This window comes from Conger conger, chromosome 8 (genome assembly GCF_963514075.1).
Source record: "Conger conger chromosome 8, fConCon1.1, whole genome shotgun sequence".
NCBI lineage: Eukaryota > Metazoa > Chordata > Actinopteri > Anguilliformes > Congridae > Conger > Conger conger.
This window is the reverse complement of record NC_083767.1, coordinates 18,040,704-18,062,980: the sequence shown is the minus strand read 5'-3', so window position 1 is coordinate 18,062,980 and position 22,277 is coordinate 18,040,704. Positions and strand designations below refer to the sequence as shown.

Below are 22,277 nucleotides of genomic sequence, written 5' to 3'. Positions count from 1 at the left end.
TTTAATTGCTACCACTTGATTGGCTGATTAAATTTTTGCACTACCATGCTGGTGCACAGGTGTACCTAATAAAGTGCTCAGTGAGTGTAACTGAGGCTCCTGGTAATAGTCTTCAATGAAAGCGGGGACATATAGGGCACACATCACTAATCAGCTCTCCATAATCTTATTAAGGGCTACAAGGCAAATCTAATACAAGAAAATGTAAAAACAATTAACAAAATATCGAAATTAGTGTGATAAAATTATAACTGAGCATTTGTGGACTTTGCATTTTATTTTGGCACTACAGCATTGCTCATGTGGCAATAGATTCAGTCAGCAAAAAACAGGCACAGTATATGATGCATGTCACATCAGGACTTTAGACATTTAGAATGAGGGTAGTGGTAGTGCTATCTGAATTAATGAGAAAACAACTACTGCAGCGACCCCGCAGGAATGAACAGTTAAGCTAGCTGACACTAGCTAGCTATTTCCACCTTCAATTACTGAGGCAACTATTAGCAACTTACACAAGGCAAGATATGATATGCGATCCCTTGAATCACATGACTCCCATTGTAGCTAGCTAAGGTTAGATTAGCCAACTCGCATGCCATGCACGAAAATGTTTTCGGCAATACACACTACGGCGTTGTGTAGTAATCATTAAAGGTAACGTTAGCTATCTTCTTAGTTAGCTTTGTTCAAACCGCCTTGCGTATTTCATGCGACAACAGTGCGCTAGTTTAACTGCCATTTGTTAAGGCGGAGAGAGGGTCTGTTTTTGTTGAGTAAAAAAAGTGACAGAGCGAAACAGAGTGCGAGAGGGATTCAAGAGTGAAGCGGAGGGAGGCCTGATCCAGGAAACGGCTAGCGGCATATTGGAGACGGTAACATCATGGCAAACATCGCAGTCCAGAGGATTAAACGGGAGTTCAAAGAGGTCCTCAAAAGCGAAGAGGTGAGAAATCTCTTCCTTTAAACGACATAAATGGCCACGTATAGGGTATTGTAACGTCAGTAAGATCACAGAGTCTTAGGTTTTCAAACTGTCAAATAGTGCATCATTGGCTAACTTCTCCATTGTAAGCCAGCTGGACAGCTAGCTAGCTAGTGATCGGGGCCTACTGTGGAAAGGGAAATTGGCTAACGATGGTAGCCGGGTAGCTAGCTAACTAGCGATGATAGCTTATGACACTCAGCTCGGGCCAAACTATGCTAGCTAGCTAAACGTTAAAGTTGTCAACGCCAGCGTGTAGTATGAGATCATCCGAGAAATGGGAATATCGAGGGCTTGGAAGGGGGTTCGGTCAAGGGCAGATAAACGTAACGTTATAGTTAGTTAGTTAGCTAGCTAGCTAGCTATGTAGCCTAAGCTAGCTATAACGTTACATGTTCGGGCATTCCATGTGTTGTTTATGTTTGATTGAACACATTGGCTTTGGCACATAATTTTCAACACTGGGTGCATTAGCTACAATGTTAGCTAGCGATAGATTCAGGTGGAGAATGTTAACTAGCTCTCATGAGGTGATGGCTAAGTTTAGACAGCTAAGTGTTAGAAACTTACTACTGCTAACTATACTAGAATGTATCATAGCCAGTTATATGGCTAGCTTGCTCCTTATCCACATACTGTAGCTGTAGCTAGCGTAAACTCGGAAATGTTACAAGTTACCTAACCATATGGCTAGCTACCTAGCTAGCATTCTCAGTGTCTTATTGTGTAGCTGTAGAACAGGTGACAGTAAGTTAGCTTGCAAGCCAATCTTTAACGTTAGCCGTACTTCATAGCTTCCAAGTGCTTGTTACTTAGCGGGCTGGAAATGACCTTAAACATGGCTGTCAGCATGAGTTGACTGCATGTTCCAGAATTGAATGAAAGTTTTTCAGGGAACACGTCATTGACGGTAGATTCTATTTTGAATGCCTCCCTCTGCTCATTGCCATGTAAACTAGCTAGCTAGCTAACGTTAGCCGTTTATTGCACAACAATGCTTAAGTTAACATTAGATATATGGCGTCAGGTATAATCTTATGAGGTTATTATGATAGATGGATGTCTAGCTAACGTAATAACCCTAGCTACCGGCATATTCAATTTAGCTAACAGGGGACACTTACCTGTAGCATTTAGCTAGCTAACGCACACATATTGGATCCAATTTCCTTAGCTAGAGTCAGTCTGAGCCAAGAGGAATGTTTTTGGGTGTGGCGAGGTACAAGACGCTTCTAAAGTCACAAATCCAGTGAAGTGACAATTCCTCACCACATTTTCTCCAGGTGCATCAGAAGCTTACGTGGTTTCAATAGTTATATATAGCTAGAGTAGATCTATATTACAGTTATATATAAGTTAGGTTAGGAGTTGTGTGTTGAATTTTCTGTGTACTCATCTGCACTGCTGAATACACACATTTTCATGAAGTACCTACAGTACCCCCATGGTAGACTTTGTCATCAATCCAAAGGTTCGATCAGGTCCTAGCAGAACACTGTCAGTTACTCATTCACTTATGTGAAGGGAGACCCTTCATATGACAAATCCATTCACTAGTTTGATTCATCATGATGTACCGACTAGCTAATCGGGATTGATTATTTACCATTGAAGTAACTCAAAACTTTGCATTTATATAAGGGAATGATTATTAGTTGGTATGAGCAGGCATTTACATTTTTGGGGAGGCCTATTCTCTTAACTTGGCAAATGTTATTTACATTGCATGAACAAGTCATGGAAAATCTCTACACAGTAATAATGAAAGTGGAACCATAGCCTAATCATGAGGGGGTAGACATTGTTTTGCTATTATGGCATATTGACCTGGCTGCTGTCATGTAGTCACTGACACTGTTTTGTGTAGCCTACTTCTAGTAGTTGTACCGATACCAGTATTGGAAATGCCTCTGATACAACCCAAAATGCTGAATCGGGTATCAGCAAGTATGCAAGTCTATGCACTGATCCGTGTAATTTATCACGATGATAACTCATTTATGCTACACAGGCAAACAACAACACATGCGGTGTTCTGTAACGTTTGACAGAGCTGGAAAAATGTCAAAAAGTAAAACGGCGATGTGCACATTATGCAAGGCTATAGTTTTGAGGGGTGGCACTAGTGTTGCCAATTTCAACACCAGCAACCTTATAAAGCATTTGAAGGTGCATCACGCGAAAGAGCGTGATGAGTTCACCAAGGCAAGGGAGAAAAAGGACAAACTGCAGCAGCAAACGTTGGTAACCGCATTCCGACAACGCAATAAATTCCACAAAGACAGAACTTTGGGCACATTTTCCGTATGTATTTGTTCATGTTTTACAAAGTGTTTAACCTGAACCAGGCCATCCAATATCAATCATATCACATCCGTACTGGGTCAGTAGTATACAGAGTGTGTACCCCAAAAATGTAGGTAGTAGGCCAAAGAGAAAAAGTAGCTGGCCAGGGGGGTTCAGGTGATATCCCCTGGCCTTTTTTTCTGATGCAATTTGGAGGCTTCTGCTTCTGCTGCACTGCACATTGTTAATAAATTGTATTAATTTGAACCTGACATAGACAACAGGTATATACAACCTAGGATACCTGCACCCCATAGTCACTCACCTATACACCAGTGCTGTCACAAGATGCATGCTAAGTGTATCATTGTAGGCTATACAGGCCACAGGCAGGCCGCGTCTACATAGATAGCAATCGTATAGAGCCACACTATTGGCAGATATTTGCAGTTCCTTTTGTTGAACTGTTACCACAGAGGAGCAGTTGAACTTATCTTTTGGATGAGAACAAAATTAAATTAACCCTGTTCCAGTAGCAGTGGTCAGACTCCTTCACCGCTCAGATACTTCTTCCTTTTGGTGTATTTGGGGGGTTCTTACACAAGCGAAGGAGAACAAACTGGAACATGACATCACTGTATATTGAATACAAATTATTTTGTATTAGTCACAATAATTAATCCGACCAATCTTTAATATCTTATTAGTCTTACAATAATAACAATCTTATTATTTTTTAATGTAATTACATGTTTACAGATCATTGGTTTGAATAGGCAACAGTACCTGCCTTAAAATAAAAATATTCTCTTCAAAGTCCCATTTAGCTGGCAAATAAGGACTCATTAATGTGCTACACCCCTTTGTCTGCGTCTGTTAATGAGTGTATTGGCCACCATAATTATCTATAAATTAAGGCTCTAGATGACATGAATTGGAGGTCAGAAGTCTATCATAAATGCAAAACATCTCGGTTACATCCCCTCCGAACCTCCCCCATTTGTTTCCCTACCAATGTAAAAATCAAACCTACGCCCTTGGACTCTTCCTAATCCATGTCAAGAGTCACCAATGCTCTACTAAGCTCCTCTCGGAGACTGGAAACTAATGTTGTGTCAATTTGAACTGATTTGTTTATTAGGGCATGGGCTTTTTCCTTCTTTATCTCTACACTGCATGGAGGCTCTCTGTGAGGCTGGCATTGGAGCTCTCTGTGGGCCTGTCTGAGGCTGACTGGGGCCTGACTGGCTTTGGTGTGGAGGCTGACTGATCCCCCTCTACAAAAGCAAAAAACATTTCAATATGATATTTCATCATTCATATTGTTCACATTAATTTAGGACACAAATGGAATCACTCAGGTCTTTAAAATACCCTATTGGTAAAATCATAATTAAGCACCAATCAAATTTAGAGTATGTTTGCCAATTCATAGTCACTGATGAATCAAATTAACTCTTTATTAATGTTTCTGTTTAGTAGCTGAAATAATATACACACTTGACATTACATAATGTAAAACATATTCTATAGGCTACATAAAATGTATTTAAGCCATTTTCTGCTGCAACACCAAATGATGCATGGGTTCGCTAAACAACGTCGATCGCCTTTGCTTTTACTTTTAGTAAAGCTAGTTTATTCAATTAAAATTTCATGAATTGGTAACGTTAAATAATGTTTATATCAACGTTTACTCCTCCGCCTAACTTCACCTTTCTATGTTAGCCAAATATAGAATATATATATATAACTAATGTTGTGACTGATGTTCAGCCAGTGAAGTCTCATACGTTATCGACAGATTGGGATTGAGTGCACAAAATTGGATTTTAAGAATGAATTAATTCATCTGGGATATCTATACATTAAACTTAACGTTAGGTAAGTGATCTATAACTGTTTTCTTTATGAAGCCCGTTATTATCTGCTGTTCGGTTCCGGGATCTGCCTTCCTTTTTAGGAAGTCTCTGTCCACTGTACGCCTGTGTGGGAAATTGTGAAATTAACGTTTTGTTGCAAATAGTGCCCGGTAGGCTACATTGTTATTAATATCAATGTTAATTTAGATCACATTACCCAAAGTCAGCAAACTGTTGAAGAATGTGTCAGAGTAGGCAGTTGCTATCGGTACTCTGTCTCAGTTGATACACAAGTTCAGGTATCGGAGTCGGGATCGGGAAGGAAAAAACGTTATCGGAACATCTCTACTTCTAATTTCTACACAAACTCTCTCTTTCTCACACATACATACACACACACACACACCCTAAGGGAAGCTCAGATTTGCTGTTGTTGTAGTGCTGTACAGCTTAATTGGATGTGTGTGCAGAAATTCATTTCTTAAGGATTTATATTAGCCCTAGGGAATCTGTGAGGTTTTGTTCGTAGTCTATTTTTGGAGAAAAAAAAAAAGGAATGGGATTACAAACTATGAGTGACTGAATGTGGGAAGAAGACAAACATGCAAGAATAACAAGTTGGTGCAACGTGGGCATGGGGCAAGCATGTTATAAGCCGTCACATGCTTGATATGTGATCTCCAGTGTAACGGGACCCTCTTCAGTATGACATTAATGCCTGTCCTCATATAAAGGTCCTCATAAGTTTGGAGTGGCAGCTGTATAGGACTAAATTGGAAATAAATTAATAAGCTTCTGTTTAAAAAGTGTTGTGTAATGGTTGGCCTAAGGAAAATAAAAACACTTGCACATTTTGTCTTGTCATCAATGAAGATACAATGTCATTGTACAATGATATGCCTGTCTGGTTCTTTAGCCGCACTCTGAGTGAGACACAGCAGACCTTTAATACTGCTGGAAATGACCTGGGGTCAACTCAACCTACCTTAAAGAGCACATTTAGTGAAGAAATTATAAATACAAAAAGCGTCTAAGGTGATACGTATTTATGGTTAGTCTAAAGACTTCAGTCCTAAACTACATATAGGCTAGCCCCAATCCACATTCTGTAGGAGTCGGCCATTGTCGATCACTGATTTTTGTCACAAGCCATTATGTTGTCTCATACATGTAGTTGGGTATTGGCTAGGCATATTTACTGCATGTAGAGCTGCTCTTTTAACAAATAAAGGCATTTTGGAGGACTCTCAAGTCAACACCACACGAGCCAAGTGTGCTTGAATGTAACTTGCAAGAACTTTATTAAATACAAAATTTCGGATTTTTGAATCTGGCTAACAAGTGATTTGTGGCCTTAACTTTAAAGGTACAATAGGTAATTTCAGTAATAAGTAATTTTCAACCAGTGAATTATTGTATAGCTATACAATGTTTTGGTACAGAGTGTCGGTCCGTCATCTGTATATTTTGAAACCCAAATTTATAACACAGGCAGAGGGTGAGTCAACAAGTCAGTGAGCCTACATGTCAGTGAGCCTTTTTCAACGATTTACAATGGAAGGGATTTACAATGGTCTTGTAACAATGTTTTAACACAAAAATCTTACCTATTGTACCCTTAAGTAAGTAATACTATGATATCACTTGTATGTGCCTTGTATGCTTTCAGTTACATAATATGAATTGCTATTATTGTGGTTGGTTTGAATTGACAGACTGTATGTAACCAATAGTTAGTGGTAGGCTGTACTCTTTACTTTTGTAAACCATGTTCCTTTACTGACTGTTGTTACTTTTTCACAGACGAGCAAAAACCAGATTAAGGTGGAACTCGTGGACGAGAATTTCACAGAGTTGAAGGGGGAGATAGCAGGACCACCCGACACGCCGTATGAGGGTTAGTACTCCTGCCCCTGCTCCCAAACCTGCCTGCTTGTTGTTAAAATCTGCCTTTGGTTTATAATAATAACAGTAATTAGCGGAGGCTTTTATCCAAAGCAACTTACAGTTGATTAGACTAAACAGGGGACAATCCCCCCTGGAGCAATGTGGGGTTAAGGGCCTTGCTCAAGGGCCCAACAGCTGTGCGGATCTTACTGTGGCTACACCAGGGCTTGAACCACCAACCTTTCGGGTCCCTGTCATGTACCATAGCCTTAGCCACTAGACTACAGGCTACCCCGCATTTCACATTTCACCTCAAGATGTTTTCCACAGCCATTCCAATGTAATATCTGAGGTCCTGACTCATAAGGGCTCCCAAGGGATGTTCTCATTGCACGTTAGCTTGCAGGTCTTTATAATAAGGATATAGGATAATATGTAGGTGGAACAAGAGTTGTTATGTCTAAGTGTTTGGTCCTTTGAAAGGGGTCCCCAGGGAAGTGTGGTGCCAGACATGGCTGTGTCTGTGTCCATGTCCTGGCATCTCTCAAGGTCAGGCAGTAGTAACAGGGCTTCATGTTACATTTACATCTATATTTCAGCTCTTATAACACCCATATCCAGGGCTAGTCGTTGAACTTACGAAGCCATGTGCTTTTAAATTATTGTATAGCCTATAACTTGATCTAGATAGCTGCCTATCACCTTTTATTGTCCCAAATTTTTACTACTTTTAGATTTATAATGTATTGTATGTTTTGTGTGTTTACTGTGTAACCTGGCTAGCAATTTTGGCCAGGTCTCCCTTGGAAAAGATTTTGAAAAAGAAATGTTCCAGTTTCAGTTCCAGTTTCAGTTCCTTGCTCAGTAGTTAGTCGTGCATCACCCACTTTCTCAGACATTATTACAACTGGCCTGCTGGTATTAAATGCTGTTCAATATGTAAAGAATTGAAAGAGTGCCTCTATGACCCCTGAGCTGATGCATCAGCCTGCTGCTTGTATCTAATGCCATGTTTGGGAGAAGTTTCAGCTATTGCCTTCATCAGGGTAAATAGACAAGTGAATGTCATTCACATATTCAAATGAGTAAGAAGTGCTAAAATGGCTAACTGCTAAGTTTGAAATCCTGGGGTACAATCACTGGAGCATTGCCCTGTGATGAGCTTACATGACAATGTAGCGATGCGTTTGACTCTAATGAGCTAATTTCATGACCTAATCCCGCTGACAGGGTCACGGAGAGCGGCAACGCAATCGCATCCCACCGGCTGCCCCCAAAGCGCACTTCTGCCTCTTGCTAATACCCGCACGCTCGTACGCGAGTCGGCTCTTACCCTCCAAAGAAGCGTTAAGTGACTGTGTTCACCAGGGGTGCACGGCAAGGGCCGATCCGCTTCAGAATGCTGTTAATTATTTAATTGGCTGAATAATGATAAGACATTTATATATGCACCAGCTACAGCTGCAGACTGGAAGTGTGTCCTAAAGATTTTACTGTGCTTAAGCACAGGAGTGAACCAACCTCACTTCTAGAGCTGGTGGAAAAATAAATTAAAGTGAGTTGTTGGAACAAAAACCAGCTCACACACGGCCCTGTGACCCTAAGGGCCTTGTTCAAGGTCCAAATACTGTAGCTGCACTGATCTTACTGTTGGCTAGACTGGGGCTTGAACCACCAACCAGTAGGTGATAGGCTGCCCCGTGTTACAATTGACTGGGGACTGACAAAAATTTGTCTTGGAAGTGCAAACCTAGGCCCTCTGTGTTTGTGCTCTGTAAGGCATTGCAGTCACAGTAGTGTATTGCGTCCTGATTTCGTCACTGGTCTTTTATGGTACACCTGGGTTGACCTGAGTGTGCCTGTTTTAATTCACCTCAACCCTGTGGCCCTTTTGTTAGCCCTGAACCGTCATCTCACCTAAGCAGCCACACTTAAGTTGAAATAAATGATCGGGCGCAGCTTTAGCGCCTGTTGGCCCGCTCAAGCTTATTGGCAAGGCGGAGCAGATTCCATTTAACATAATGGCACGAACATTAGAACATTGGCTCAGTGTAAAAGCCACTTATTTCTTGGCAGCTAAGAATATTGGGAACTTTGTATTCAGAAGCAGCTGGTTCTGAGAGTATTTATTTAGGGCAGACAGTTCACCCTCCTTTTGTCTTTTTTCACTTGATTTAGATTGAGGAAATGCAGACGATACAGATAGAATAGAGATGAAATCACAGTATAGAAGTGTCACAGCTGAGATCAGTCCCCCAGCTGCATGGGTGAGGGCAGTTAAACCATTACTTAATACCATGTTTCTAACACGGCCCTTTACTTGACTGATAAGATGAACAGAATGTCACATTACTTACACTAGTGTGACACTTCACATGATTTAACACTAGAGCTACATCATTGTTTCTTGTTTGTTTCAGGTTTATTCTGTTTGGGGTTTTGGGGTTTTGGGATTTTCAGCAGACTCTAGGGATTTCTTTGATTTGATTTTTCCCTCCTAACCTGCATTTGTATTCTTGCAGGTGGCAGGTATCAACTAGAAATTAAGATTCCAGAGACGTACCCATTCAATCCACCTAAGGTAAGCATGTCATTTTTATTTTGGATTAATACAAGTATTTCATAAAAGCCGGTTACATCTACCTCCTGTACATTGTCCTCATAAAATTACCTTATGGGTGTTTCTGTTCGTTCACACACTCATTTTGCAGTTCACCCAAAAAATGAAATTAAAGTATGTTTGCACTTACACAGAGTACCATCTACTGTATCCATTAAGATCGTTCGCTGAGATTTGCCAAATCTTCTAGATTTGGTGACTTTTTTAGACCAGTTTGCCGTGATATAATGGACCTCAATGGACCTTTTTTTTTTTTGGTAATAAATTCACCAAAAATATGCACGCTCGTACTCAGCGAAGCACACCAGTACTCTGGGACAAGATCTCCATGTTTTCATAGTCCAACATTGCAAGCTAAAGGAGTTCCTTGGCACAATTTTGCTAACAGCTGGCTAACACAATTTTCAATATGCAAGCCAAAGAACAGTGAACAGCTGGGCTAAAACTCAATCAATGATCAATTGACACTTTGCCCCGGAATACCCCCATGCACACACGCACACACGCACACACCCACATGAGGCGCAAGCCCTCACCCAGCGGTGAAAAGGCCCAAGCCAGCACAAACCCGGATCTCTTTTATAAGCTGACACACGCTTTGCTTTTGTCCGAAACACTGCGGCGAGGGCGATGTGTTAATTTGTTTTTTCTGCTGGGATGTGTCCAAGGGAACAATTTTCAGGAGCGGTTTTCTACTTGTGCTGCTGTGCTGGAGTCAGTCCGTGCTGGGCATTCACACAGTAGGCTCAAATAATGCTCCTAAGCCCTCCGCCTCTCTCAATGTGCCTGACTGGCAGGTTTCCAGTTCCTTGACCAGTCCACACCATGGCTCACTGCTGTACCCTTCTCTGTTTCCAGGTGCGGTTTATTTCTAAAATCTGGCATCCCAATATCAGTTCGGTCACCGGGGCGATATGTTTGGATATTCTTAAAGATCAATGGTAAGTTTTCAGAAACGTGCTTCAGTTGTGATTTCCCCAGACAAGCATGACTGCTGCTGCTGCTAAAAAGCCCCAATTACTGGTAATGACACCTCTGTGGTTTGGACGTGTGCGTTTCCATTAATTAGCACTTCCGTTATGAATTTTGTGTTATTAGCTCTGCTCGGCCTTAATTCTCAAGACTGGACTTGCATGCAGTGTTGTAAACGGGATTAATACTGGTGTACAGAGCTGCAAATTTGACTGGTACCGGTGCTTACGGTTGTAACCGATGTATAGGGCTGTATCTGATTACTACTGCGGTGTAATTCATTAGCTGCTACTAAACCGTTGCGTATCCTAGAGCAGTGACTGCGATTGGTAGCAGTGTTCATGGAGTCCTTCTGTCCCGCCCCAGGGCAGCAGCCATGACGCTACGGACGGTGCTGTTGTCGCTACAAGCCCTGCTGGCTGCAGCGGAGCCAGATGACCCCCAGGACGCAGTGGTGGCGAATCAGGTTCGAGGAGCTCTTCCTGTTTTGGTTTCTCAATCAGTAGTTTCTCAATCAATCGATCTCAATCCAATCACTTATTTTTCTCCTTTTTTATCTTTTACTTGCTCCTGACCTGGAAATTGATGAAGTTTCGCCATCTTTAAGGCCATTCAAACCCCTTAAATGTTCCTTCTAGGAACTATAAGTAGAATTTAGGAACTCTCAATTTCCTTTGAACAAGAAAACATCAGCGCATCATTTGCGGAAGTATTTGTTTTGGAAAGTCTGGCGTATGAATGATCAACCTGTGAATCCACCTCCCCATCTGCCACACAACCGACATGGCTATGAACTGACATTTGAAGGAGCAAGGGCGTTACATTTGCCTAATTCCTGTTCTCAATTTCCCCATCTTTACTTATTTTTCTTTGAACTTCTCCTAGCCTCTCCTGATGGGGGGAGCTAGAAGCAAGAAAAGGAGAAAAGGAAAAAGAGGCAAAAATTAAGCGATTGTAATTTTTTACTCCTAGGGAAATCGAGAATGTCAATTAGGAAAATGAAATGTCCTTGATGTCAGCAGATGGGGAGAGGTGGATCCACAGGTCCACAGGTCGATCATTTATACGTCACGTCTCCTAAAAAATACTCGCAAAGGATGATTGGGACCTCCACAGTAACTTCTAGATCTAGCTCCCAGAAGGAAAATTTCTCAGGTTTAAATGTCCTTAAAGTTGGCAGACCTTGATCAATTTCCAGGTCAGGATGAATAAAAAGGAAAAAGAGGAGAAAAATGGAATGAGACCACTGTGTTTTCCTTCTGGAAGTAAGAATGAGTTAACCTTTTTTGGGAATTGTCAATAAACTGAACGCCCCACAGTCAGCAACATCTTAAATTTGCATATTGTAATTTCGATACATTTGGACAAACTTTAATGAACCACATTCGTTCCTAGAAATATCAGCATCAGCAGAATATACGGTCAGCCACAATTTAACTGCAATTTACAACGGCAAAATATTCACGTTCCGTTAATGAGTTTCGTTGGTTGCAACTGTCAGCTCATTCCTGGCTTTGGTTCATGTTTGTGGGTTATGTCTCTCCCAGTACAAGCAGAATCCAGAAATGTTCAAACAGACGGCCCGACTCTGGTCGCACGTGTACGCCGGAGCCCCCCCCTCCAGTCCCGAATACACCCGCAAAATAGACAAACTATGTGCCATGGGCTTTGATAAGGTGAGTATGGCCTACAAGAATGCTACCCAACCCTCTTCCTGGAGATCTAAAATCCTCTAGGCTTTCACTCCAACTCTAATGATGCTGGCCTGATACTACTAATTAGCAGCTCAACTACATCTCTAAATGTTGATATAAATGCGATCCCTGAGCAGATGTGTTTGGGGCTTGCAATGCAAAGTAAAACGTTGTTGTCTTTTGTTCTTCCTCTGTGACAGAATGCAGTAATAGTGGCTTTGTCCTCGAAATCCTGGGACGTGGAAACGGCGACAGAGCTACTACTCAGCAACTGAGTCTGCACCGAAGGCTGGAACCCTCTCCAAAACCTCTCGTCCCTCTCCTCCACCGGTCGCTTTCTCTTCTCTCATTTATTCCATTCCTCTGTACATTTTCTGTCCGTTTTATTCCTCCGGTCATCACTCCACCTCCACGTCACAATCTTCACAGGCCCCCTAACCACCTCCACCCATACCCCTGCCTGTTCTGTCCTTGGTTCATCTTTTCACACCACTCCCTCCATCTCTCTCCCCCCCCCTCCCGCTACTCAAGGCCCTCTGTCAAACATGCCAATGTTTGTTTGTTTTTTCTTCCCCCTTTTCATTTTTTGTTTGTTTTTTGCCTCCCCGTAGGAGCGCTTTTAGATTCTTTTTCAACGCAAATGACAGGAAATACTGTCACTGTTCACCTGTTCTGTTCTCCGGGGGGGGGGGGGGGGGGAGGAAGCATTAGAAACAAACCTCACACCCACACATCTACAATCTCACAAGAGTTTCATCTGTATATAAAGTTATTAAAGTCTGTGTAAATTAAAAAAGAAAGCACGTGGTGAAATATTTTAGTTTTTTGTTAACACTGTAACACTATAAACTTCATCTGTGTTCACCATGGTTAAAAAAAAAAAGAAAAGAAATTGCAACCAATGGTGAGCAGAGCAGACGGTTGCTTGTTGCCATAGGGATTGTGGCAGCCAGTGAGTCTGTGTTCATAGCTGAAGGCAACGGTGCCCTGACACACGGCACGGAGACCATTTGTCAAAGAAACATGATTATTTTGCTTCCTGACCGGTTTTAAGTTTAGAAACACTGCCGTACCCATGTTAAACTTGCGTTCCTATGTGGAACTGGCACCATTGACCTCATTAGCCAGGTTTCTGTATGCAGTAAAACAAATATCCCTGTTTAGCCTGTTAAATGTCAACTAAATGCTGTGTCTGGACTTGCCATTGAAACGAAACATATGCAGTACTGGGTATTTCAGTGAAGTGAAGTGAAGCCAAGTTGTGCGGACATTGGCCTGCCCCCCCCATCACTGTGCCAGTTGCCATGGAGATCTGTGGCCCATTCCTGTGACACGATGGAATGTTCTGGAACTGCTCTACTTGATAGCACTATTAGGCAGTACTGGCATTGCTTGTTTTATGTTTGAAGAAAGGGGTCACCTGTCTGTCCTGAATCCATGTAAATACTGTGCAAGAGGCCAAGTAGTGATGAAAATGCTGCTTTTCTTTTCAAACTTTTTTTGTAAGAGGGATTGAGTTTTTTTAGTTTACCATAAGAGGAATAGTTGGAATAAGTCCATACAAGGAATAGTTGGGCAATCTTTACCCACCTCACAGAAAACAGCCGTACAATCTGCTGCGCCATTAGAAATAGTGAACCATGGCAGTTAGCGCTTTTTCAAATGTATTTTGTCTTGGATCAGTTAGCAGCAAGTTGGGGTACTCATTACACTGAACATGCCTCCATGGCATTCATAGTTTGTGTCCTCCGACATTCCCTTGGCGGCAAACAAATAGTGAGTAGTCTGATCGGTTCTTTTCCACAGGAGTGAATATATTTGCTTAATCTGTCATATTTGAGGGTCATGATTCCTGTTGACTATTGAGCACTCGTGGAATCCAATATGAAAATCGGTTCAACCTACACACAACAGAGACAAATAATTTCTTATTCTTTCAGTTTCTTGTTGCACAATAAAGAACATGCAAAGGAATCTAAAGAACAGCCTCTCGCTGTGACTAATTCCAATCGGCAATTCTACTGAGGCAGCTTCATATCAGCAACGAAAGGTGGCCCTGGGGCGTGCAAGTTATTAGCTTTGAGGAGCCCATTTGATCACCAGCATTTTTTAACCAAACCGCAAGGGTGGGTTGCAGAACTTCAGACATTTCACAATTTAATTTCTGCTTGAGTTTTGATCATGTACCACTGAACCTTTTGCTCTCGGGGCAGGAGAGGGAAGATTCTCACCCCATCTCCACACCTCCACATCAACACGCCCCCCCCCCCACACCATTTCCCACTCTCCGCCTGGTGCCCACGCCTCAGCTGTACATAGCCAGCAGTTCCAGCTTCGTGTTTACACACAGCAGATCTGCTGAAGAGAGGGAGGGAGGGAGGAATGGACAACTCGATTTCTCCTCCCTTGTATATACATACAACCATATGTTCGGTCCATATTTGTGACATTTCATCTTAGAATGCACCACTGATGGCTGGAATTATTTTTTGTAAAAAAGAAAAAATATACAAAAAAAAAAGAGAGGGGAAACAATATGCAAAAATGTATTCCTAACGTCTTCCTGTATTTAGTATAAATATTGCACGGACAAAAAAAAAAGAAAGCAGCTGAATTTTTTTTTTTGCCGGTTCCTCAGTTTGGGTCTTGCCACTCATTTTATCTCTTCCTTAAAAGGTCAGATTAAGCAGCATAGCATGGTTATTTATTGTCAAACTGTCACATTTCTTTTGATTAAAAACATGGAAAGGGAAACTACAAAAAAAAAAAAAAAAAGACTTTCCACTGTAGTTGTTTTTGTTTTGTGTGTGTGTGCGTGTGTACATGTGTGTATGTATTTCATATGGCTTGCCCCAGGTGGTAAGGTGTCATCCTGGTTTGCACTTGAACGTGAAGACTCCTAGTGCTAGGCCGAACTCAAGTGTGTCTTACAATCCGACCAATCCTTTGAAACAGAATGGTCGTTTTCCCCTTTGGCCGGCTGTTGGATGCCTGCATTTCTAGTGTGAAAGTTCTGTTGACCCATTTAATGCCCACCCCCGCTTCAAACAAAATGCAGATATGCAAGCCATCCATCAACATCCTTCTTCCTAAAGTCTGAAATGTACATTCACACTAAGAGGTGTGTATTATGGAAATTCTAGGGCCGATATCAATGAGTCAGTGATATCAATTTGTCTGGCCACGCTAGCCCCATTTTACACAATAGTGCACTACACGTTGACCAAGTGTCCAAACTCATGGAGTAAATGAGTGCAGACCTTAGCTTATGGAAACTCGCTTGTTTTATCTGCGTGACAAATTCTTACTTCATTAGCAACAAGAAATAAGTCTAGAGCAGCAGTGGCCAATCTCATCAACAAAAAGGCAGTATGGCTTCCTTGATTTTTAGCCCAGCAATAAGACACCTGTTTGACCTTTGCAAGATCTTGATAAAGACAAGCTGGGATAAAATGAAATAGAAATCCTCAATTTAGCCATTTTTCATAACCATATGAACTCGTCTATAGTATATAATCCATAAAATTGTTATACTTGTGTATTTTCACAAGAAAGCTTTTTTCGAACCACTTTTCATGTTATTTTACATTGTGTACCAGTGACCAAGTTATGTACCATGATTATTAACATGCAAACCCCGAGACAATTAATGCACAATTTTAGGAAAGCATGTTAAACACAAACAAAACAAAAGAAATGTCAGAGTTATGAATTCGATGTTTATTTTTTGCAGGCATCCAAATTCCAAGATGACTTTTTACATTTTTTTATTATTTTTTTTATTCAAAACATCTTAAGCATCACAGTTTCCCACAGGAAAATGTACATTTTATTTTGCAAACTCCTCATTTCATTACAAAAATGTAAAATCTGCACTAAGTTACAAATAAAAGGCCTCGTAAAAGGAAACCATAGTCACTTGCTAGAACCCCCCCTCTCCCTCCCAACCCCACCCCCCACAATTCTTTCCACGTGGCTAAAATGTAGGGGAGGAACTACTTCTGTAAGAGACACAAGTCTGGGGGAATGTTTACATCGGAACACAGTTGGAAACTAGGACAAGCAGTTAAAAGACCAACAAAAATGAAAAGCCGTGTGAGAGAATATGCGTGTTCGGGGTTCGTTTGTCCATAACTGAACAACCCCCTGTACAGGTGGGGACAAATAGAACTATAAATGCGACCCCTGAATTGGTGACAAAATCTCAAAGTGAACACAACCCAAAAGATGTGCCACAACCCCGAGCCCTCTTTTTTTTTTTTTTTTCTCTCCCCCCCACAACTAAAAGTGCCTATTTTCACTCGATGAGCGATGCCTGTCTTTGCGTTATTCAGGAAGTCCAGGAGATAACTGCCACAGTGGTCATCCAGCAAAGGCTTCACAGTGGGGATGATGGGAGATGAAGTTAATTTACTAAAACCCCCTACAAGTGGACCGCATTCGCCATCTACACCACTGAAAAAAGTGTCTATTGGACTCACTCCTCAGAGTTCATTTAGCTGAACAATTATCTCTGTGGAGTAATCCAGTTCCAAATACCTGGTTTCAAATGCTTTTGTCAATATGGTGACTTGAGTTTAAAACCAACAGTAAACTTGCTTTCTGCAGTTCTATTTTTAAAAAAAAGAATGAAAATAAAAATGGTGAGGAACCTGAGGGATTATACAGTCAGAGATGAAGAAAGTACATGGAAGGTACTTGGGATTTAATATGCAGTACTGTGGGCTGAATTGAAATGGGGAAAATGCTATGGGTAAGGGCGTGTCCAGCAGAGAATGTCAGCACCAACAGCGAGCAGATGGCTGTTTGGGTCTGCGTAATGGAGTTTGAACCGTTTCCAAGTTTTTTTTTTAATGCTTCCTTTTTGCATACTTTTTCCACTGAGGAGAGTGCTTGCTTCGCCGTTGGGGCCTTAGGAAGCAGTGGCTAGGTGTGTATGTGTGTGTGCATGTGTGTGTATGCGTGTGTGTGAGAGAGGTTTGTGAGAGAGTAGGGTCCATCTGGGGACCAGAAGAGCTATTCGGGTCAAAGGGAAGAGCAGTGTCTGTACAAACATGACAAGTCCTGAAGCAGGCAGGTCAACTCCTACCACCTACGCCTCTGCGGCCATTTTCTTTTTACCTGCAGGTGAACACAAAAGAAGGAAACAGCAGGATGAAACCAGAGTGGGACTAAAGATTAAGTTAAACAACCTTTGACAATCGAGATTGTTTCATCACACCAGTGGTTACAAACCTGGTCCCCTGCATATGTTGGTTCTCTTTCCAACCATAACCGCCTTCCTGAAGCATAACAACCTACTAAAAGTCTGACAAAGGATTTTCCACCTTATTACCAGTAATGGTCAAAATGAAGTCAGACCAGTTCACAGAAGACTTGAAGTTGAAGTTGAAATCTGGCGAAAAATTCTCAATATTACTGGAATGTTTTGTCAATGTTATAACATTGTTAGAACACAATCTATTGAAGTACAAACAGAGAAATGTTAAACACCTTTGTGAGGCTGTGAAAACCAAAAATCCAGAACTGGAATCAGTTACAGTATCAGTTTCTAAAACACCCTTCTGTGGTGTTCACATTGTGAAGTCTCTCCTAACTGCACTCTTTAATGTCTCACTGATCTCTAGCTCATGAAAGTGTGGTGTGAGGTCAATGGAACCATACTAACACTATCCAATCAGGATCTCTCATCCCTCATCGTCTCAGTGGTATAATAATGTGACTAAAGGTCGCCTCGCTGTGTGGGCGCACTCACTCTCACTGCCTCTCCCTGCCTGTCCTGCTCTCTCTGTGCCTTTGGGGGGCGCTCCTCCCTGTCTCTGCACTCCGGGCTGGAGTCCAGCTCACTCTCTGTGTTCCCCTCGCTGCCCAGAGCCAGCGGGCGGCTAAAGGAGGGAAACTGGCACCGTTACTCAGACTGACGCTTCCACTGGCTTTACGTACGGACTCCGGCTCCGATACATCCCTTCTTACTGCTTATCTTACCACTCATTCAGTCTTAACCATTACAGCAGGCCAGCCAGGATGGCTCCCCCTCTATACCCAGGGCCCTCCTAGGATCTCTTCCTATTGGGGTGATTTTTCTTGCTACTTTCGGGGGTTCAGGCCTGGTTTTTGTCCAATTTTCTATTCCGTTTCCTCTGTAAAGTCTTTGGGACAGTGTCCCTGTTAAAAGCGATATATAAATAAAACAGAACTAAACTGAATTGAATGGTGAACCAACATCTAGTGCTGATTCAGGGTTCCCATTCTTTCCAATTCGTTATTTTTCACTTTCAAATATGTCACAGATTGCAGCTTCACTAGCTTTTAATGATACGCTAAGGATAGTTTCCAGTACATTCTGCCAATTTTCGTATTTTCCATGACTGGACAACTGCACAAAAAAAGTACAAGCTTTCCAAGAATGCGTTGGAGCCCTGTGATTATGGATGACAGACTAAGAGACAGATGGAGACGCAGCACAGAACAAGACAACACTGAGCCACTGACTGAGACATGGGTACATAGGGCTCAGATCAGTGGCCAGTTTCACACACATGGTTCCTATAGCTAAGTAAACCGGTACAGACTGAATTCCCCATTACCTCTGCAGATCCACCGGCCTACTGTCCGTCTCCTTCTGCTGTTTTGGTATCTTGATGATGATTGGCTCCACGGTGGGGCCGCTGCTGTCCTGGGCCGGGGCCCTCTTCCTGCCCCGCCCAGCCCCGGTGCCGGGCGTTTTCTCCGCGGTGCTAGCGTTAGCTGCTCCGCTCGCGGCGCTGGCTAGCAGCTTGGGCGGCCGTCCTCGTCGGGGCTTGGTGGGGACTGGCTGTGCCGGCGGCTTCTCGTTGGGGGCGGTGGTGCTGTCCTCGCTGCCGTTGGCAGGGGGCGCTGTAGGCACCCGGTTCTTTCCCCTCTGGTCCCCGCTGCCCTGGCCTGCCTCCGAATTCTCCTCCTGGAGGGGAGGCAGAGAGGGGGGGAGGTGAGTGCTGTAAATGCATAGGCCTGCGTGTGTGTGTGTGTTCCCTGTGTATGTGTGCGTGTATGTGTGCGTGTCTGTGTACACATGTACGGTATATGTGTGCGCGTGTGTTCCCTGTGTATGTGTGTATGTATGTCTGTGTTTGTGTGCGTGTGCGTGTGTGTGTGTGTGCGTGCGTGCGTGCGTGCGTGCGCGTGTGTTCCATGAGCATGTGTGTATGTCTGCGTATACATGTACAGTATATATGTGTGTGTGTGTGTGTGTGTGTGTGTCTGTGTATGCCGCCTGTATGTCTGTATGCATGTGCTTTGTGTGTGTATGCGTGAAGGAAGGAAGGATGGAGGAAGGTAAAGGGATGGGGGGGAAAACACAAGGGAGGAGGGAAAAGGAAGGGGGGGGCATCCAGAATGAATCTGGCAAGTCTGAGAGAAGAGATGGAGAGAGATTCTTCAAAGCCAGTGTCTCACCTTCATCTCCACGTCAGCTTTCAAAACATTCAGTGGTGAATGCTTCTCCTCGTTCTCCCGCACGCCCAATTCTGAGGCCTCTGTACCCACTTCCCTTTTTTTTTTTTTTAAGAGAGAAAACGGCAAGTTGAAAACAACATCCCTATGCGCTCATTAGCACAGTGTCAGAAAAGCCCATTATACAGCCCACTAGACTGAATCACTTACACAATTCTTACTACATAAGAGAATTTATGTATTTAGTACAGAGGTGGGCGATTCCGGTCCCAGAGGGCCAGTGTGTATGCTATGCAGCTCTTTTGTTTCCACCAATTACCCTGGCTAGATGGGCTAATTGGCTGCCATTTGATCGCAGTAAAATGTTTCATATAGGCACACAAATAGTCTTCGCCTAGTCATTATGAAATGTGGATAAAGTGTGTAAATATTTGGCCTAATTAGGCAAGAAAGGCCAGACGTTGGCATGTAAACCAAAAGCAGACACAGCCTTCTTTGCCCACTACAGATTTAGTAGACACCCCAGGTTGACTCAACACAGAAATAAGCGACTTTTAGTCTAATAAGATCTTAAGATCTAATTTGTTTCTCTCAAGTAGAAAATAAGAGCTTGTTTTAAGTTACTCAACAAGTGAAATCTTGTTGGTCCATTGCAAATATGTGAGTCAAATGATCTAACCTCATCTTTAGCAAATAAATAAATAAATACAGGACGAATACTTTATTGTTTTGGCTTTTACAGTGAAGTAGCTCACTTTTTTGCTGTCCATTCATGCAGCTGAACATATAACGCTGACACAGAAGAAGATTCAGGAGTCAAACCCCCTGGGGACCTTCAGGTCCTGAGTGGCGGTAAGAATAACGGGCGGTGTCGTGCAGGCCTCACCTCCCCCTGTTCCCCGCCGGAGAGCTGGGCTCCGAGTTCCCGCTGATGTTGCTGACCGTCTCCAAGGGCGTGCTTTTGGTGTAGGGTCTTCTCGTGAGGGGCTTGTTCACTGCGCCCAGCACTCCTGTGGGTTTGGGCTACAGGGGAAATGCGCTTTGCATTAGTGCTCAGGGGGGTATTTTGTGGGGGGCTTCCTGGTACCATTACACCTGGAGCAGTTTGTCCGGAGGCCCAGTTTACAATGTGCAGTGATGCAACCAATTCCCCCTCCACCTCCTGTGGTCAGCCCAACATACAACATACATAATGTCACATGGGAAATCGTTTGACAAGCAGCTCAGAAAGAATATGCATACTTCTACCAAAATTGCAATTGTTTTAGAAAGCACCAGGATGACATGAAAAGCTCAAAATATATATATATGTGTGGGCCTTTAACTACTACTAATCCTTGTGACAAGAGAAAACAAACATGTTCTTGAAATGCAAGAGCTGCTGTTCCTTCCTGCTGTTCACATTCAATGAGTTCTCTCAGCAACTAAGAGTCTCTTTGCGCTTAAGTAGGTAAAATCCAGCTGTGCAAACAAACCCTTGTACAGTTATCAGGCACAGGGTCCCTGAGCTCACGGTCTAAGTTCATACAAAAATTGACTGAAGTTCAAGACGAGGAGCTGGGGAAAAGGGGAAAAGTCAAGATGATGACATCGCACACCGACAAACTGTTTTTACAGGCTATTTAGCTGAAGCTTATATCTAAAGCGACGTATTGAACTGCCATCCTTGTGGGTTGCAGTCATGTACCTTAGCTACAGGCTCCCAACAAATGAATCTGTAAAGCAGGACTGCCCAACCTTGTTCCTGGAGATATACAGTTTTAATTTCAACCCTAATTTGGCATACCAGCTTCTACCAATTGGTACCTTAGCGAGATCTCTAGCTGTTCAATGAGGTGCGCTTTGTCAGGGTTGGAGTGAAAGGACGGTAGATCGATAGGAGCAGGGGTGGGCAGCCTTGCTGTAAAGGCAGGAACACTTACTTTCCCTGTAAGAAGAACCGTCCTGGCTTCTGACGGCAGGTAATCTTTGTCGTTTTTGAAGTCCTGAGAAGCAAAACAAGGGAAGAAATGAAGTAGGACAGAGGCTGGTGACAGACGGTTGATAATTCTCTGCCAGAATTGTGTATGTGTATGTGAGTGTGTCTGTGTGTGTGTGTGTGTGTGTGTGAGTGTGCGTGTGTGTCTGTGTGTATATGTAAATGTGTGTGTGTGTGTGTGAGTGTGTCTGTGTGTGTATGTATACGTGTGTGTGTGAGTGTGTCTGACCGAGCCGGCCTAGAGGGGCACCGACCTTATCGGGATGCGTGAAGAACTTAGTGGGCAGCACAGGATCTTTGGGCGACTCCAGGTGGCAGGCGGTGCTCTTGTTGACGATGACGAACAGTGCCACGTCGCAAACGATGTACAGCTTCTGTTGCCCAGCAGGAGAAGAATGGCTTTTAGACAACCTTTGTTTAAAGGGCAGTTACAAATGCACAAACCTGTTCGTGCTGTCCATTTTAACATGATTTATCAAACAAAGTCCGACAAAGCATTCAAAGCATGCCGTAATGTGTGTTTTTAAAGAAGGCTGCCTGGAATGAACTAGCACTTAATATC

The 22,277-nt window shown here is 42.8% G+C and overlaps 2 protein-coding genes across 2 annotated transcripts in view; one reads left to right on the top strand and one right to left on the bottom strand.

The window, feature by feature from the left end:
- Nucleotides 1-148: 148 nt before the first annotated feature.
- Nucleotides 149-13,106, top strand: LOC133135778 (ubiquitin-conjugating enzyme E2 K-like). Its single transcript, XM_061253053.1, has 7 exons — nucleotides 149-946; nucleotides 6,937-7,030; nucleotides 9,543-9,601; nucleotides 10,499-10,581; nucleotides 10,979-11,078; nucleotides 12,160-12,288; nucleotides 12,507-13,106. Exons 1-7 carry the CDS (start codon nucleotides 884-886, stop codon nucleotides 12,579-12,581), a joined length of 603 nt encoding a protein of 200 aa, XP_061109037.1. The 5' UTR covers nucleotides 149-883; the 3' UTR covers nucleotides 12,582-13,106.
- A 2,899-nt stretch (nucleotides 13,107-16,005) lies between these two features.
- LOC133135419 (sister chromatid cohesion protein PDS5 homolog A-like) overlaps nucleotides 16,006-22,277 on the bottom strand; it is a 35,001-nt gene continuing 28,729 nt past the window's right edge. Inside the window, exons 28-33 of the mRNA XM_061252403.1 lie at nucleotides 21,970-22,089; nucleotides 21,660-21,722; nucleotides 20,624-20,760; nucleotides 19,741-19,834; nucleotides 18,894-19,246; nucleotides 16,006-17,427 (exon numbers count right to left, since the gene is read on the bottom strand). Coding sequence (XP_061108387.1) covers nucleotides 17,424-17,427; nucleotides 18,894-19,246; nucleotides 19,741-19,834; nucleotides 20,624-20,760; nucleotides 21,660-21,722; nucleotides 21,970-22,089 — 771 coding nt within the window. The 3' untranslated portion in view covers nucleotides 16,006-17,423. The remainder of the gene's footprint in view (nucleotides 17,428-18,893; nucleotides 19,247-19,740; nucleotides 19,835-20,623; nucleotides 20,761-21,659; nucleotides 21,723-21,969; nucleotides 22,090-22,277) is intronic.

Excerpts from the sequence above, each read along its gene's own strand:
- LOC133135778 (XM_061253053.1), top strand. The coding sequence starts at position 884 with ATGGCAAACATCGCAGTCCAGAGGATTAAACGGGAGTTCAAAGAGGTC. Across the intron at positions 7,031-9,542 it reads ACCCGACACGCCGTATGAGG|GTGGCAGGTATCAACTAGAA; the intron begins GTTAGTACTCCT and ends GTATTCTTGCAG. Across the intron at positions 12,289-12,506 it reads GTGCCATGGGCTTTGATAAG|AATGCAGTAATAGTGGCTTT; the intron begins GTGAGTATGGCC and ends CCTCTGTGACAG.